Source organism: Anarhichas minor, unplaced genomic scaffold (assembly GCF_050575085.1).
Source record: "Anarhichas minor isolate MPS153535 unplaced genomic scaffold, ASM5057508v1 ptg000026l, whole genome shotgun sequence".
Lineage (NCBI taxonomy): Eukaryota > Metazoa > Chordata > Actinopteri > Perciformes > Anarhichadidae > Anarhichas > Anarhichas minor.
The window spans coordinates 16,377,623-16,391,384 of NW_027466472.1; the positions used below are offsets into that span (position 1 = coordinate 16,377,623).

A 13,762-nucleotide genomic window follows, 5' to 3' on the forward strand; every position below is an offset into this window, starting at 1 on the left:
AAGCTCAGTCATAGATTTTCTTCGGAACAATATTTGCTATTGGTTATTCTTGAACTTAAATGTAGTCAGCTGACCATTTTGTCTTTAATTTTTTGTCCTGGAAGCAGCATTGGGCTAAAAATGTCAAAGTCTAAAGACCCGATTAAGGGCCCTAGAGACTACAATATTCATCATACACTACAATATCAAAGTCTTAGATGGGATGATATAGTGACATTTTTTGTTTTCAGAGCCTTACTACTTGTGGGGCTTTAAGTGTATTTTTTTTGTTGTGCCAGAAGAAACCTCATGTACTGTTCTCAATTGAACTGGTTCATCCCTCTCAAAATCATGAATAGCCACAGTTAATTTCCTGATCATTAGTTTTCAACGTACCTTGTCATGCATGGGCCAACATTTTAGTCAAGGAGAAACCTTGACATGGATAAAGGTCGAAGATCACCCAAATTATTAAGAGTCATCTTGTGGGGACCATGAATATTCATAAAATCATCCTGATTAATCTCAAGCTGTATGGCAGCCTGGTCAGGATCAAAATGTTGGATGGACAAACCAATAGATTGACTAATCTCTCATGTCCATCTTTTGGCTCTGCTGCTACTATCTAAGGGTCGAGATAGTTCTTTTGTAAACAATACATTTTTGCTGTTTACTTAAGACGAATAATAACAGTTCGATAAAGTTTCTCTGGCTTTGATAAATTGTAATTATTATGAGTGAATTGGCTTAAACAAGGTGCTTAAATCTTTGTGCCAGCTACCTATCATTACAATTTTCCCCCATATAAGAAAACAGTCAAATTAAAAGTGTATTCATAGCTTGAGCTTCCAATCTCCCTTGACTGCAGCCTAAGAGTTGTGGTAAAATGGTTATACTTCACCAGTATTCAGATGTAATGCCTTTATTATGAAATAAAAACAAGGTAAAATAAGAAGCTCCCATGGCTTTATCTTCCTGTGTGGTCCGTTTTAATACTATTTGAAAGGACTCTTTGTGAATCACAAGCATACAACTAAACTAAACTCGCTGGCCTGTGAGCACTTTGCAGGTCCTGTATACACTTGTTCATTTATCTCTATAGTTTCATTTGACGTCTTTAATGCTACAGAAAAACACAGTTATTGCAGATCATGGAAACTATTAGCCCACAAAGACCATTTGCATTATATGATCATTAAGTATTTTTAGATGTATTCTGTCTATTGAACAGGATTCACAGGCTTATCCCAATATATCCTGCCTAATCAGTGTGGTGCTGGCTCTGTGGGCAAAGGGCCGCCTGTCTGTCTGCCTGGTTGAATGAACAGGCGAGAGTCCATGGGGCATCGTGGCCCCACGATGCTTCATGGTGACCAAATAAGGGCTGTCTGCAACATGTATTCTGGGAGGAGACAGGGGCACTAAGTTGGCACAGTCCAGTCTCTCACATTCTTTGGCCTCTCTCAAAAGGCTTCTATCCCTCAACACACATCCAGTATGTAAGTGAACAGAACTTGTGTTGAGAAATGCAGCTACATGAACTGCACAAGACATGTTTAAAGGTTCATTATTCACCATAGAGAGGGTGTGATACAACGGATTTCCTTCCCTTTCCTCATCATGAGTGCTAAAAAGTTTACTAGCAACCAACAAGACAGAGTGCAGGCAGGCAGTCAACTAATTCAGTGAATGAATTAAGATGACTAACCACTGGAATTTGTAGGACTCCTGCTATAACCACATGGTTTTAATGAGAATGTGGACATTGTGTAAAATACAGTCTAATATAAAGTTCATATACCTTAGCTTATGCGATGTATTCACTGCTTATGATGTACGTTTCTGTATGAAACTGCACAGCAGTGCAAAGACCCCAACATAAGAGATACCGATATTGTTCACTAAATTCTGTCTCACTGCTCTAAGTGCCGGTTAAAGATTAACTCTGGTGTTTTCCTTGGGGCCTCTTTGAAGTAGACTTACTCCAACTCATGCTTATCTTAATTAGAAAGAAATCTGGAGGAGTGAAGTGGTCCTTTGGAAACGAGCACCTCCACTCCCCAGCTCCCTGAAGGCCACACTACAGCTTTGCGGGAACTTAACGGCCTCCGAAACTCAATATTTGCTCATGTCATGGTGCGATTGCATGTTGTATAAACTGTGAACATACATTATTTTTCTGAAATTTGAAAGCGCTGCTGGATGTATCCTCCTCAGATCTTGCCAGATATGAAAAAATGTATGATTAATAGAGCCACTTCATGTTTGTGAGTACTGTTGAAAGCAGACAGGTGTTTAACGTGATTCATGTTGAAAAGGAGAGCTGTATCTTTGATGCTTAGCTTGATGTATAGGCTCTTTCTTTCATGTAAATAATTATTCAAAACGTAACCATTTCATGCTTTTATTGAAATGTATAAGTTACTTGGGATAAATCCTAACCATACACAGCTCTAAAATGTCCCTACCTGAGTGTTTGATTTTAGAGAGATGATTATATTCTCCATTTTCTAGAATTACGCTTGAGATCAAGTGTATCAGCCGTGTCCTAGCTATTTCAAAGTCTATGCCAAAGTGTGAAATTACATAAATAGCCAAGACCTTCTCTGTTTCCATTACCTCAGTGGAGGACGGTCTCCTTCTCGACTCAGAGATCACACACGCAGTGTTTACCGGTGGCATGCGTGCCATGCAGCTGGCTTTAATCCAAATGGAGTAGGGAGGTCCTGTCATACACAGGTCACCTGTCTCCAGAAGAATGATGTGGAACACACAGGAAGCGTTAATCCTACACTGTGGTGCACCTCAAGAATGTATGAGGTGTACCATGTATCACTTGAGACATTTTCATAAATAAGAGAAACAAAACATGTTTTGAGAGTCTCTGATTTCAGTTGATATAATAAAGTAAGTTAACCTCCGCATTTGCTATATTTGTTGCTTTTAACACATCCTTTAGTGGAATGCAACTTTAAAGTCAGGGATGCATTAACATTGCTGCAGTGTTGCCTATTTTCCAAGAGATAAAGTAATTCTGTGTTCATGAGAATTTCATGAAATGTATACTGTAACTAAATGATTCAAACAATGTTAATTTTGCAGGAGAGAAAAATAGAGCAGTTTCTCGTATCATTTCTGCTCAAGCTTCACAGTTTCTGCAGCCTTTTGTCCCAATTACAGCTCGGTGTTTGCATCACCTAGTCTGTCTGAAGTTCACTCTGAAGGGATCTACAATTTTCAAGGAACATCGGTCTCTATCTTTTGTATTCTTCCTCTTTCAAGCATTTTTGATAAAGCCCATTAGTCTAGGTAACCAGAACTGCAAAGATAAATCATGGAAAGTCATGTTTCTTCTGCATCTCACTAAATGCTTAGTTTTCACAACTCCAGTCAGTCTGTCTGTAAATTATAATACATCAAAGTGACTCCTTGTGTTCATTATGGATCAGTGAACTTTATTCAGCTAAATGATTTAAATGAGTTGTTGGCTTTGTACGAGATGGAGGGAAGCAATTTGAGTTCCCCTTTGTCCTTGTGTGTCACACTGACTTTTTGTTCCAGTTATGGCGCAATATTGTCTAAAAGCATCGATGTCCAGGCATTAAGACCCAATTATTATACTACGAAATATGTATCAGACCAAATGAAAGAGCTTTGAACAGGTGCAGAGAATATTTCACACACACACTCAGACACACAAAGTTGTAAATGCTTACACCCTCACAAATAATAAAACACCCAGGGTGAATGTGTATAGGTCTCACCGTGCCCATCGAGGAAGGAAATGGACACAGCGGAGCGGTCAGCTGGACGTAACAGATTTACGGACCATAACGACTGGGGTGGGGTGGGGTAGAGACTCTCAGTCGGGCCTAACATAAACACCAGGAACACTCTGAACAATGTCCCTGCTGCCTCCCAGCGGTTTCACTTTTATTACACAACTTTCAGTACCGCCAGATGTTTAGTGGCTTAGTCATCTGTATCTCATCCTTCCGATCCAATACAGCAGCAGGCACAAGCTCTCACTATGCAGCCTGGTGGATGCATTCCTGTAGATTTCTAGGAATCAGTGGATAATTATTTAGACTGCCAGTCAGTGCTCTGGAAATTGAAATACAATTAAAGTGTGGTGTGGTTTGAGTATGACCCATTGTGGGTACGTCTTTGCACTACTTTTGTCAGTGTTTGTGTACCTGTGTGTGTTTGATGCCTGTGTAAGTGGATCTGCTTTGAGTCTTTCCAGCCATAATGGTAGCAGTGATGCCCTCCTTAGCCTCGGCCTTTGAATCCAAGTTCAAAAGGCAAGGATGACATAACCCAGTTCAGACAGGAATCAGAAACCTTTTATCTTAATTATGAAATGAAGCAATTAGACGGCACAAACTCCAATCCCTTAGCATAAGGGCTGTGCACCCCTCCTACCTTCCACTGAGTGCTGGCAAGGAGTTTAAAAGTCAAGTCCTAAGGGTAACCAAGAAATCAATCTAATAAGGGATATTAAAAATTCCTGTGCCAGCCCAGAAACAAAAAGCTATGTTAATCTTCCCAAACATTATTATTTAATAGATTGTTACGTCCCAGAGAGGCTATCTGACCTTTCGTCTGTGTTTTCCCTTACTGTGATGAGTTCTATGGAGCTATTTTAAGTTTCTTTAACTTGATCAACTGTATCTGTTTGCAGGAGGCAACAAACTGAAGAACCAGCAGTTCCGTTTGAACTGGGCTTGGATCTCTTTAGAGAAGGAACACTACGTGGTGGATGAAGAGGTCAAGTTCCTGGAAGTGGTGCTGAAACGTCGGGGCTACCTGGGGGAGACTTCATTCGTTAGTAAGTAGAAACCGCCTTTGATTTTAATGGAAAAATGTTGATCTTAAAAAATAATAAATGAATGAGTAAGTAAATAAATACATGAATGTAATATTTAGTAAAGAAATAATATTGACTAGATACTACAGAATGAAAGGTAGAAGTGACAAATTAAAAAAGGACCATGAGATACATGTGCCATATTCTATTCATTAAGGTAAGTACAGTGGATGATAACAAAATATGCATATTTGTTTGTGTTGTAGTATAAAGACTTAATATATTCCTGCATCCACACCAAAAACTACTCAGTTGTTGCTTTGCCTAAGGATGTATTTACCACAACATTTCACTGAATCTGCTGATTCTTCTCAGGTATCCTGAAAGCTAAAGTTTATACAGACAAAGAAACAAACAAAATGAAAAACAAACACAGCACACAGACACAACTTCACGCAGACTTATATATATTTCAGGAAAACTCTAAGGCTGACCTAGACACCCTTTAAGGTCACACAGGTCATGACCTTTCACCTGACTTCTCCGACCAGTATTTACGTTTCAATCGGACAAAGGCACAGGACAATCCCTCAGGGACCACATGTGCACATGAGAAAGGTCACCCAAAGTTGGTGTCCATGGAAAGGCGACATTCCAAATGTTAGTCGAGGAATTTTACTGTCCGGAACTAAACAGACAATGACTCTTAACACAGTTTAAAAAAACAAGCTGCTGTAAGTATTTATGAGTGGCAGGAATTCTAACTCGTGGCACCGTTATTCAGTCCATAAAAATGAGGTGTGATTAAGGTGTCCTGAAGTTAAAGGTCAAATCTCATCATTTGCTCTACTGCTGTCTGTGTCTTTGTAGCCACAGGGCGTCTCTAAGGTGATATGGGAATTCTGCGGACTTTAATAGTGTCTCACACTATATCTGCACTATCTCTGCCACTCTGTGAAATGCAATTTTTACATTTTTAGGCAGATAATCACACACTCTAGAGATATACAGGCAGATATAGTTGATAATAATCCACAGTGAGAAGCAAATAGCTGTGATTTAAATTGTGTTGTTCGTGTTGAGACCAAAACAAAAAATCAACTGAAATGCCTGTGTGATGACCCCACAGTAATCTCTTTGCAAATTAATATTAAACAGCAAAATGTATATTGTGTAAGGAGCTCGGTCAAACAATCACATAATAGTCCTTTGTTTTGGTTTTCTAGAGCATCGCTACTGTTTTATTAATGGTTGCATTATAGATTAACGAAGCGCTACATTGAACTTTGGATGCTCTGTGTTCAGTGCCCAGAGAAAACATGCCTTGAATTTTCAAAATGTTCAAAATGACTGTTGTGTGCTTTCAAGTCCAAACCATAGCTTTTCGTAGTGCAGTTTTCTTATGATTGAGGCAGCTTGAAGGGGAATGATAATGGATGAGGGAGGCTGATGTATCTCTCCATACCGGTGATGGAAAGCACACAAAAGAAGCTGCAATTTAATTTTTTTTTCAAGTCAGTACCATTTTATTTTACAGCGCCTTCAAAGTACCAATAGCAATAAAGTTTGTCTTTCTAAATGCATGAATTGTGAAATCTTTTATGTTGTCCATTTCCCATGATAGTAAGACATGTTTACATCCTCAGGCATTGATTCTTTGAACACACACCACTCTGTAGTTTTTTCTGTCAGTCCTATCAAATGGCTTTGGAAATATATATATTTCAATTTCTTACCAAGAAAAACATTTTCTGACCTAACTGAAAGCACAGTTTTTGGCTTGGGATGTGACCTGATTATATTAAAATCTACAGAAAGTAAAAGAACACTTCAATAAGTAACATTGTTTTTTTTAGTAAGAAACATGTTACCTAAGAAATAACTATTTTGGATGGATTATTTTTGTCATACATACTTTAAAAATATCTCAGCAGCATTCCCCCTGCAGGTACACTACTAAAAACAGTGCAATATCCTGTCCCAGTAACGTAAAAACAAACAAAAAACAAGAGCATTCATTACTTTCTCACAGTTATCATTTGGAGTTTGCAAAAGCAGAAAACCATGTTTGCAGGCCACCAGCAGCCTGACAATTCAAGCCATCCATCTGCCTCAGTGTTGCGATGAGATAGTAACTGATCCCTGGCCAGTACCTTCTCATGAAGACTGGGGATATCTCTTCTTGCCCAGCCCCGCCTGAGTGAACACTGATCAGAGGAGCCCACATGTGGGCTGCTACTTCACTGGTCAATGTGCACATGTACAGGTGTCACCAGTTTGGAGGCTACAGAGAACCCACCTGCCACGAACCCTCAGAGTAGCTGCTGTGATCCGGGCCATCCAATCCAGGCATTGAGCAGGAGATGGTTTGGAGCAAATCTTACTCTCTCCTCTCCTAGCTACTCTTTGAAGACTGCTGATTTTTCGAGCTCCATTGAACTTGACCGCTTTATCTGGCCACATATGTGCGGGGGCCTTTTCCTTCCGTCTGTACTTGCATATCAAAGCCCACTTTTTATTTTCATCAAAGAACAGAATGGTAATTTTCTTAAAAGCCCAAACTCATGCATTTCTCAATCTGTGGTCTTTTGAAGATCTTGCGTAGTCCTGATGCAATATTTCAGTTTTTCCTCTTCTCTTTCTTCTTCCCTCAGTTGTAAACAAACAGCATTTTTTTTTAAGTTGCAGTTATTCATGCTTCTACTAGTGCTTAATTTATACAGTAATAATGTATTCTACATTTATGGAAGCCTATAGGATTGCCGTTGGGTTTGCGGTTATGTTGTCTCTATTTAGTGGCAGACCCCTGCTGCTTGTTGTGTGGCCAGATAACAAAGACAATGGAGAGACTGTGTGACATTTCACCAGCTTCAGTGCTCCCACTCAACAGGAATCCTGCCAGTGTCACAGCTATAGTGACTGTAGGCCCCATCAAACAGCTCACATGCTGAAGGTCAGACATTGCAAGTCAGCCTCCAATCACTGCTGCTGAGACTAGGCTGACATGAGGAGTAATTGGCTTTGTTCCCACCATGGCCATTGGAAACACACTGGGGGTGAGAAACTGCACCGAGAAGATGGGCAGATATTGTCGGGTTAGACCAACTGGGACCTGACATTTTCTTGGAAAAACAGTTGTTTAATTGTATAAAGATACAATCTGTGCAACTGTGACCATTCATGGTCACACAGATATCAGGACGCACAGAATGCACATACATTACACAGAAATATGTTTATTAAAAGATAGATATGAAACATTAATATTAATGGTTGTTTGTATGAAAACCTGACCAAAGTGATACATTCTCTGACATGCCTGATGCTAGCAGATGCTACCTGATTATAATAATAACCAATTTTTTCCCACGTCCTTCCTAAGGTATAGGCACCACGGATGGCACTGCACAAAAGGACAAAGACTTTCGGGGGAAATCTCAGAAACAGGTGCAGTTCAACCCAGGCCAGACCACAGCCACCTGGAAGGTGCGGATCCTGTCAGATAGCGAGTACGAAGTGTCAGAGACCTTCCAAATCGTTCTGTCTGAGCCAGTGATGGCAGCCCTTGAATTCCCAGAGATTGCCACTGTGGAGATCCTGGACCCTGATGATGGTCAGTAATGATAAGTGTCTACATTTAACTATCTTGCTTACAATGTTGATTATGCTTAGTTTTAGTGAGATTAAATACATTCCTTTTAAAAAAAACGAAACAAATATTGGCAAGGCCCCTTAATTTTTTTGCATGTTCGGGCTTTTTTGCCTGACAATGAAACACACTCAGGTGGAGCTACAATGGAGTTTGACAGCCAAACATTTTCCAGCTTTGTGAAATATTGTTGGGCGTTTGATGTCACATGTCTAACAGTAAATGATGTGACATCATTTTGCATAGATGTTCCACAATCATACAGAAAGAAATCCATTGAAGAGGGGACAAAGATGTCAGTCATATTTTGAATAGGGGGTGCAGCGTCAATGGCCGGCACACCCATAATACACTCGTTGGCTACTTGAAGGGCCAACAACAAATAACACAGTACATGAGATTTCTCTGTGGGTTAGAACATGAAAAAAAACATAAAGAAAGAGAAAGAAGGCAATGCATTTTTAGGGACAGCAGATAAAACAAAATGATAGACAAGTCATCTAATTAGGCTACATCTAAAGGAATGCATTGCATTTTACAGATCTGTTAGAGTAACTAAAGGTGTATCTTTTTTTAGCAGCAGAGATGTCAGTTAAGGTCAAAGAGTCATCTCAGCTGAAATTCTGATTTAAGAAAATGCTTCTCTCCATCTGCCCAAGGACATCAGAGCACATGACATTTTGAATACAGAGTTAATTCACATGGAAACTGAATGCTGAGAGGAAATAACAACATCTTGAACCCAACTTTAAATGTAAATAGCTACATAATGAATACAAAGCAAACCATATTTATGGGCAGTATTTTCTTTCCACAAGTGTAGATAAACAATGTCAAAAGGACATATGGATATAACCAAGCTGACCTCCCTTGCATCTGAAATGAGCTCTACGAGAACAGATTAACGGTGTTACTGAAAACAGCTTGACTGGGATAGAGCTGAGATAGATAACTGCACAGTATAAATATGGATGCTGCTCCTCCTCATCCCATAGGACTTCATTGGGTGAAAAGGAAGAATTTGCTGTCAATAATGTATACTGATTAACATGTTTAGTTGGAACTTTGTTTCACAGAACATCAGTCTCCAGAGGGCAATCAACAAAACTGGCGGCTATCTCTCCATTTTTGTTTCTTTAATCCTTTAACAGACATTGTCTTGCAACAGCCATGTGTATATTATCATATCATTATACTGTTTATGGTTCCGAAAGATTTAATGTGTTTTGGCCTCTCAAGGTCAAACAAACTCTTAAGGCTCATAAAAATATATTTTTCGTTGCTTTTCACTGAGAGCAGAACGATGGAATAGCCTAGGGGCTGCCACCATGAAACTGTGAAAAATAAATGATCTCACACCAGCTCAGGCTGAAAACAGCTTAGCGTTTGAAACAAGAAGGGAACAGTGGCCACAACATGCCATGCAATTGCTTGCTTTGTCTTTAGGGAGGGAGAGGACGTCAGGTTAAGATCTGTTGACTTACCAACACCGTGTTAATGTGGGTGAACACAACGCTCACTGAGAGGGAGACAAAGCCTCTGTCTGTCTTTTGTTTTATAGCCGAAATGTTGCAAGCTCATTACCTTCCTGGTTGTCATATGCAGCTCATAGAAGGAAGGAGACAAAGAGATGGAAAGCTGCCAGTAAAACTGTTGAGTAGAAAAAGAACAAATAGTTTAACTTGTCTCTGCTTGCAGACAGAATTAACACACGTTTTTCATTCAAGCCTATTTTTGTGAACCTTTTAGATTAAAGTGTGTGAGACACAGATTTGTGATTCTAATTCCCTTAAGGACTCCTTCTTTTCAGAATCAGCATTATCTTACAGATAACATTTTCCTCATGCGCGTCTCTCTGTGTATCAGTGTAAGCCGACTCCGGGTTGTAATATTGCTGCAGATAAACAAACAGTAAACAGTGGCTTTTGAATAAACATGATGGAAGCAGAGCCGTAATGAGAGCTGTCATTGTGTGTAAGCCTGTGTGTCAAATGTTACTGATGCAAATAATGTCACACATGATTTGATGTTTTGAAAGCTTTTCCCTTTTCTTCATCTCTTCTTCATTTTTCAATTAGATTCACCTGATATTCGAATTATCACATTCACTTTGCCAGACAACTGATCATAAACAGTGTAGTGAAGGGCAGGGTATACCCACCTCTTAGGAGAGTAGAACCACTTCTTCGTCTGCAACCTACCCATCTACCTAGTAGTAAACCCACCTCATCAACGACCACTACACCACTGATCCTACAGAAGTCTGATAGAATTTAACATATTCTAACGCACTATGTCTGATGCGTGTTGATTTTTCTCATACACAGAGTCAACAGTGTTCATACGCTCAGCCACATACAACATAGAGGAGGACATTGGTGAGCTGCTTATCCCAGTGCACAGGAGTGGAGATGTCAGTCTGGAGCTGATGGTCATCTGCTACACTCAGCAAGGTAACGCAAGAACTGTGTGGGGAAACTTTGGGGGTAAATTTAAAAGTGAAGAGAATCATTTCTAGTCATATCATCCTAAGGTAGTATTTCAGTGATGCATGTAAACGTTGTTAATGAAAAAAACAATTTAAAAAGGAAAATCATATTTTTGTATCGATTTTTATGTGAAAAAAAAGTATATTTTGTGTCATGACAAAGTGTGGATGATTAACTTTGCTTTCTGTAATTCTGTTTTCTTCCCACTCAGTTTCGGCCACAGGCACCATCCCCACCATGGTGCTCTCCTACTCTGATTACATCTCCAGGCCTGAGGACCATCACAGCATCCTGCGCTTCGACAAGGGAGAGGTGGAGAAATCCTGCCGGGTGGTGATCATTGATGACTCCCTGTATGAAGACGAGGAAAGCTTCAATGTCACCCTCAGTATGCCTATGGGGGGCCGTCTGGGCTCAGAGTTCCCCGCAGCACGAATCACAATCATCCCTGATATGGAAGACGGTAAGATGACATTTCACTGATCAGAACTGTAAAATGGAATGCAATACGGTGTCAAATAGTCTGTTCAGGTTCAAGAAATGAAATGGCATTGCTTATTGAATACCTTTATGGCATTTAGAGACAAGTCTTTTTGTTCCTTTCACTTTCAAAGGTTTTTCAATTGTGATTAAAGTGAATTTGTTTCTTGGTTAGAAGGGCTTTTATCTGATTTAGACGGCGGTGTTAATGTATTTGAAATGGATAAGCACTTCGACAATAGCTGAAAATGAGTTTTAAAAAAGGCTTTGTAAGTGCAGTATTTTTTGCTGAATTGATCCAAAGAGAGAAATTCAAACAGTTAGGAAGGTGGGCAGACAGACTGCAAATATTGTTGTGCATGTAAAATGTGTATTTGAATGTGAATTTCTTTCAGTGTGTGTTTGTGCTTGCCTGACAACTTCTCGGGATGCGTGAGTGTGCGAGCCTCCTTCCTGGAGACGAAGTCTTTATCTCGCATCTGCAGGCTGAGACTGGAGGGCTGATAGTAGTCTCCCATATCGTCCTGACGCCTCTTTGTTCCCCGACACCTGACGGCCATTCCTCAGGTTCCTTATCGCTCTGACGATCTCCGGAAGCACTGCTCTGAAGTCAAGACTGTGATCGCAGGCAGCCAACACTAGAACTGAAATCCCCGACATGATTGCAAAATCGTCTTTTTTTCCTTGAATCAAAGCCCATTTGAAGCTACATAATTGGGGTGATGATGCAATATTCAATTCAGCATTATGTTATCTAAAGTATTGGTTTAAGTAGCTAAGTAAATTCATGACCATTGGAAAATTATTCATTTTTTGCATGTATTTTAAGTTATTGTCACTGAGATTTATTTTCCAACTGCTACTCAAATTTTGAGTCTTCCTTGAAGAGACCCTCCTATTTCATAGTACTGTACATGTTGCTGAAAGCGTCACAGGATTTAATGTGAATTGTATCATGCTTTGAGTACAGCGTAGCGCTGATCCTGCTAGCTAATGAATCTCCAACGTAGAATGAAATGTGTGGTGCTGGTCAGTGACGATGCTCCTGCTCGCACCTTTTCCCCTAAACATGACGACTGCTGAAATAATCACATCAATTAGTGAATAATCGCCAGTGCTTTAAGCAAGTATTCAGACATCAACGATAGAGCTAAGGATGTGAATCATCCATCCATGAACCTGTGCTGAGGAGGTCTTGTCTTTGAGGCTACTGTAGCAGCAGTTTTCAGACTGTGTAACAGGTTATTCTCCTCCTCTACTCCTGTGGGACTCAAAGCACACACACACTTCAAGTGAATTTGACCAGTTTGAGGAAAGAGGAGGTTACGTGGTTGGAATGTTTTATTACTGTAGCACCATCCGGTGTAACCTGAGAGTGAGTACAGGGCCTTTTGACCTCCACTGCTCCTGGGTATTGACTCCAGTCTGCCAAGGCAGCTGCTGAGTCACACAGGTTTTTAATAGGATGTACACCAGTCTGTCCTTACGGCATTCAGTGTGCTTCACACTCTTCAATTGGAATTTACCTCTACAACTATTACATTTCCAGTGTCACTGTCTTTACGGATGACTCTGACTCTAACAAGTCTTCCATGTCTTTACAACTGCCAGACAGCTCATTGATTGGAGACGTTATCGATTAATGTCTTACTATGAATGTCTGACTCTGTCACATACTGTTGTTTGCATTTATATTTAGGATGAGGGTCAAAGCTGTTTGAGAAACATGGGGGCTGACAAACAAAGCATATATATATTAGAAAGCACTAGATTATATAAACCAACTTGAAGAATGCTTTGGAAGTGGTCTCAGAAGAACAAAGGCAAAGGCTGTTTAAGAAAGTATTTATTTACTGGGGCAGTTTCCTGTTACTAATAAATAGCATCTTTATGTTCATGCATTACTGCGTTTTCATAGTGTGGGAATGTAAACTCTATTTTCATGATTGCCCCTGGTTTATTGAGAATCAGCCATCGTGCAACTGTTATAAACAATGACTTGCCTGAGTAATCCAATTTTTGGGGCTTGAAAAGTCAATTAATTCTAAAATATACTAGAAATATTCTCGCTCTGCATATTTGAGATTTCCTGGCATGCATTTGTATACATTAGGGGTCCTCTGGCTCAGTGTATTATCACACAGAAACAGGAGAAAAGAAGGCTCAGTGCTTTTTAGGATTAACTTGACTCGGACTGACAACCAACAGTCTGTACCCAGGTTTATTCCTGCTTTATCTGTAATCGAGTTTTTCTTGGCTCTGGCTTTGTCAGGGTGTCTGAGTGACAATCAAAATCTACTTATGCATATCAGCTGTCAGAAAGCTCCGCACTCACAAGGGTGACATAATTGTAAA

At 39.9% G+C, this 13,762-nt stretch overlaps 1 protein-coding gene across 1 annotated transcript in view; it reads left to right on the plus strand.

Moving 5' to 3' along the window:
• The window catches only part of frem2b (FRAS1 related extracellular matrix 2b), a 47,895-nt gene that overhangs the window by 18,989 nt on the left and 15,144 nt on the right, over positions 1-13,762 (plus strand). Inside the window, exons 3-6 of the mRNA XM_076100623.1 lie at positions 4,664-4,810; positions 8,172-8,402; positions 10,766-10,891; positions 11,139-11,390. Of these exons, the coding sequence (XP_075956738.1) occupies positions 4,664-4,810; positions 8,172-8,402; positions 10,766-10,891; positions 11,139-11,390 (756 nt within the window). The remainder of the gene's footprint in view (positions 1-4,663; positions 4,811-8,171; positions 8,403-10,765; positions 10,892-11,138; positions 11,391-13,762) is intronic.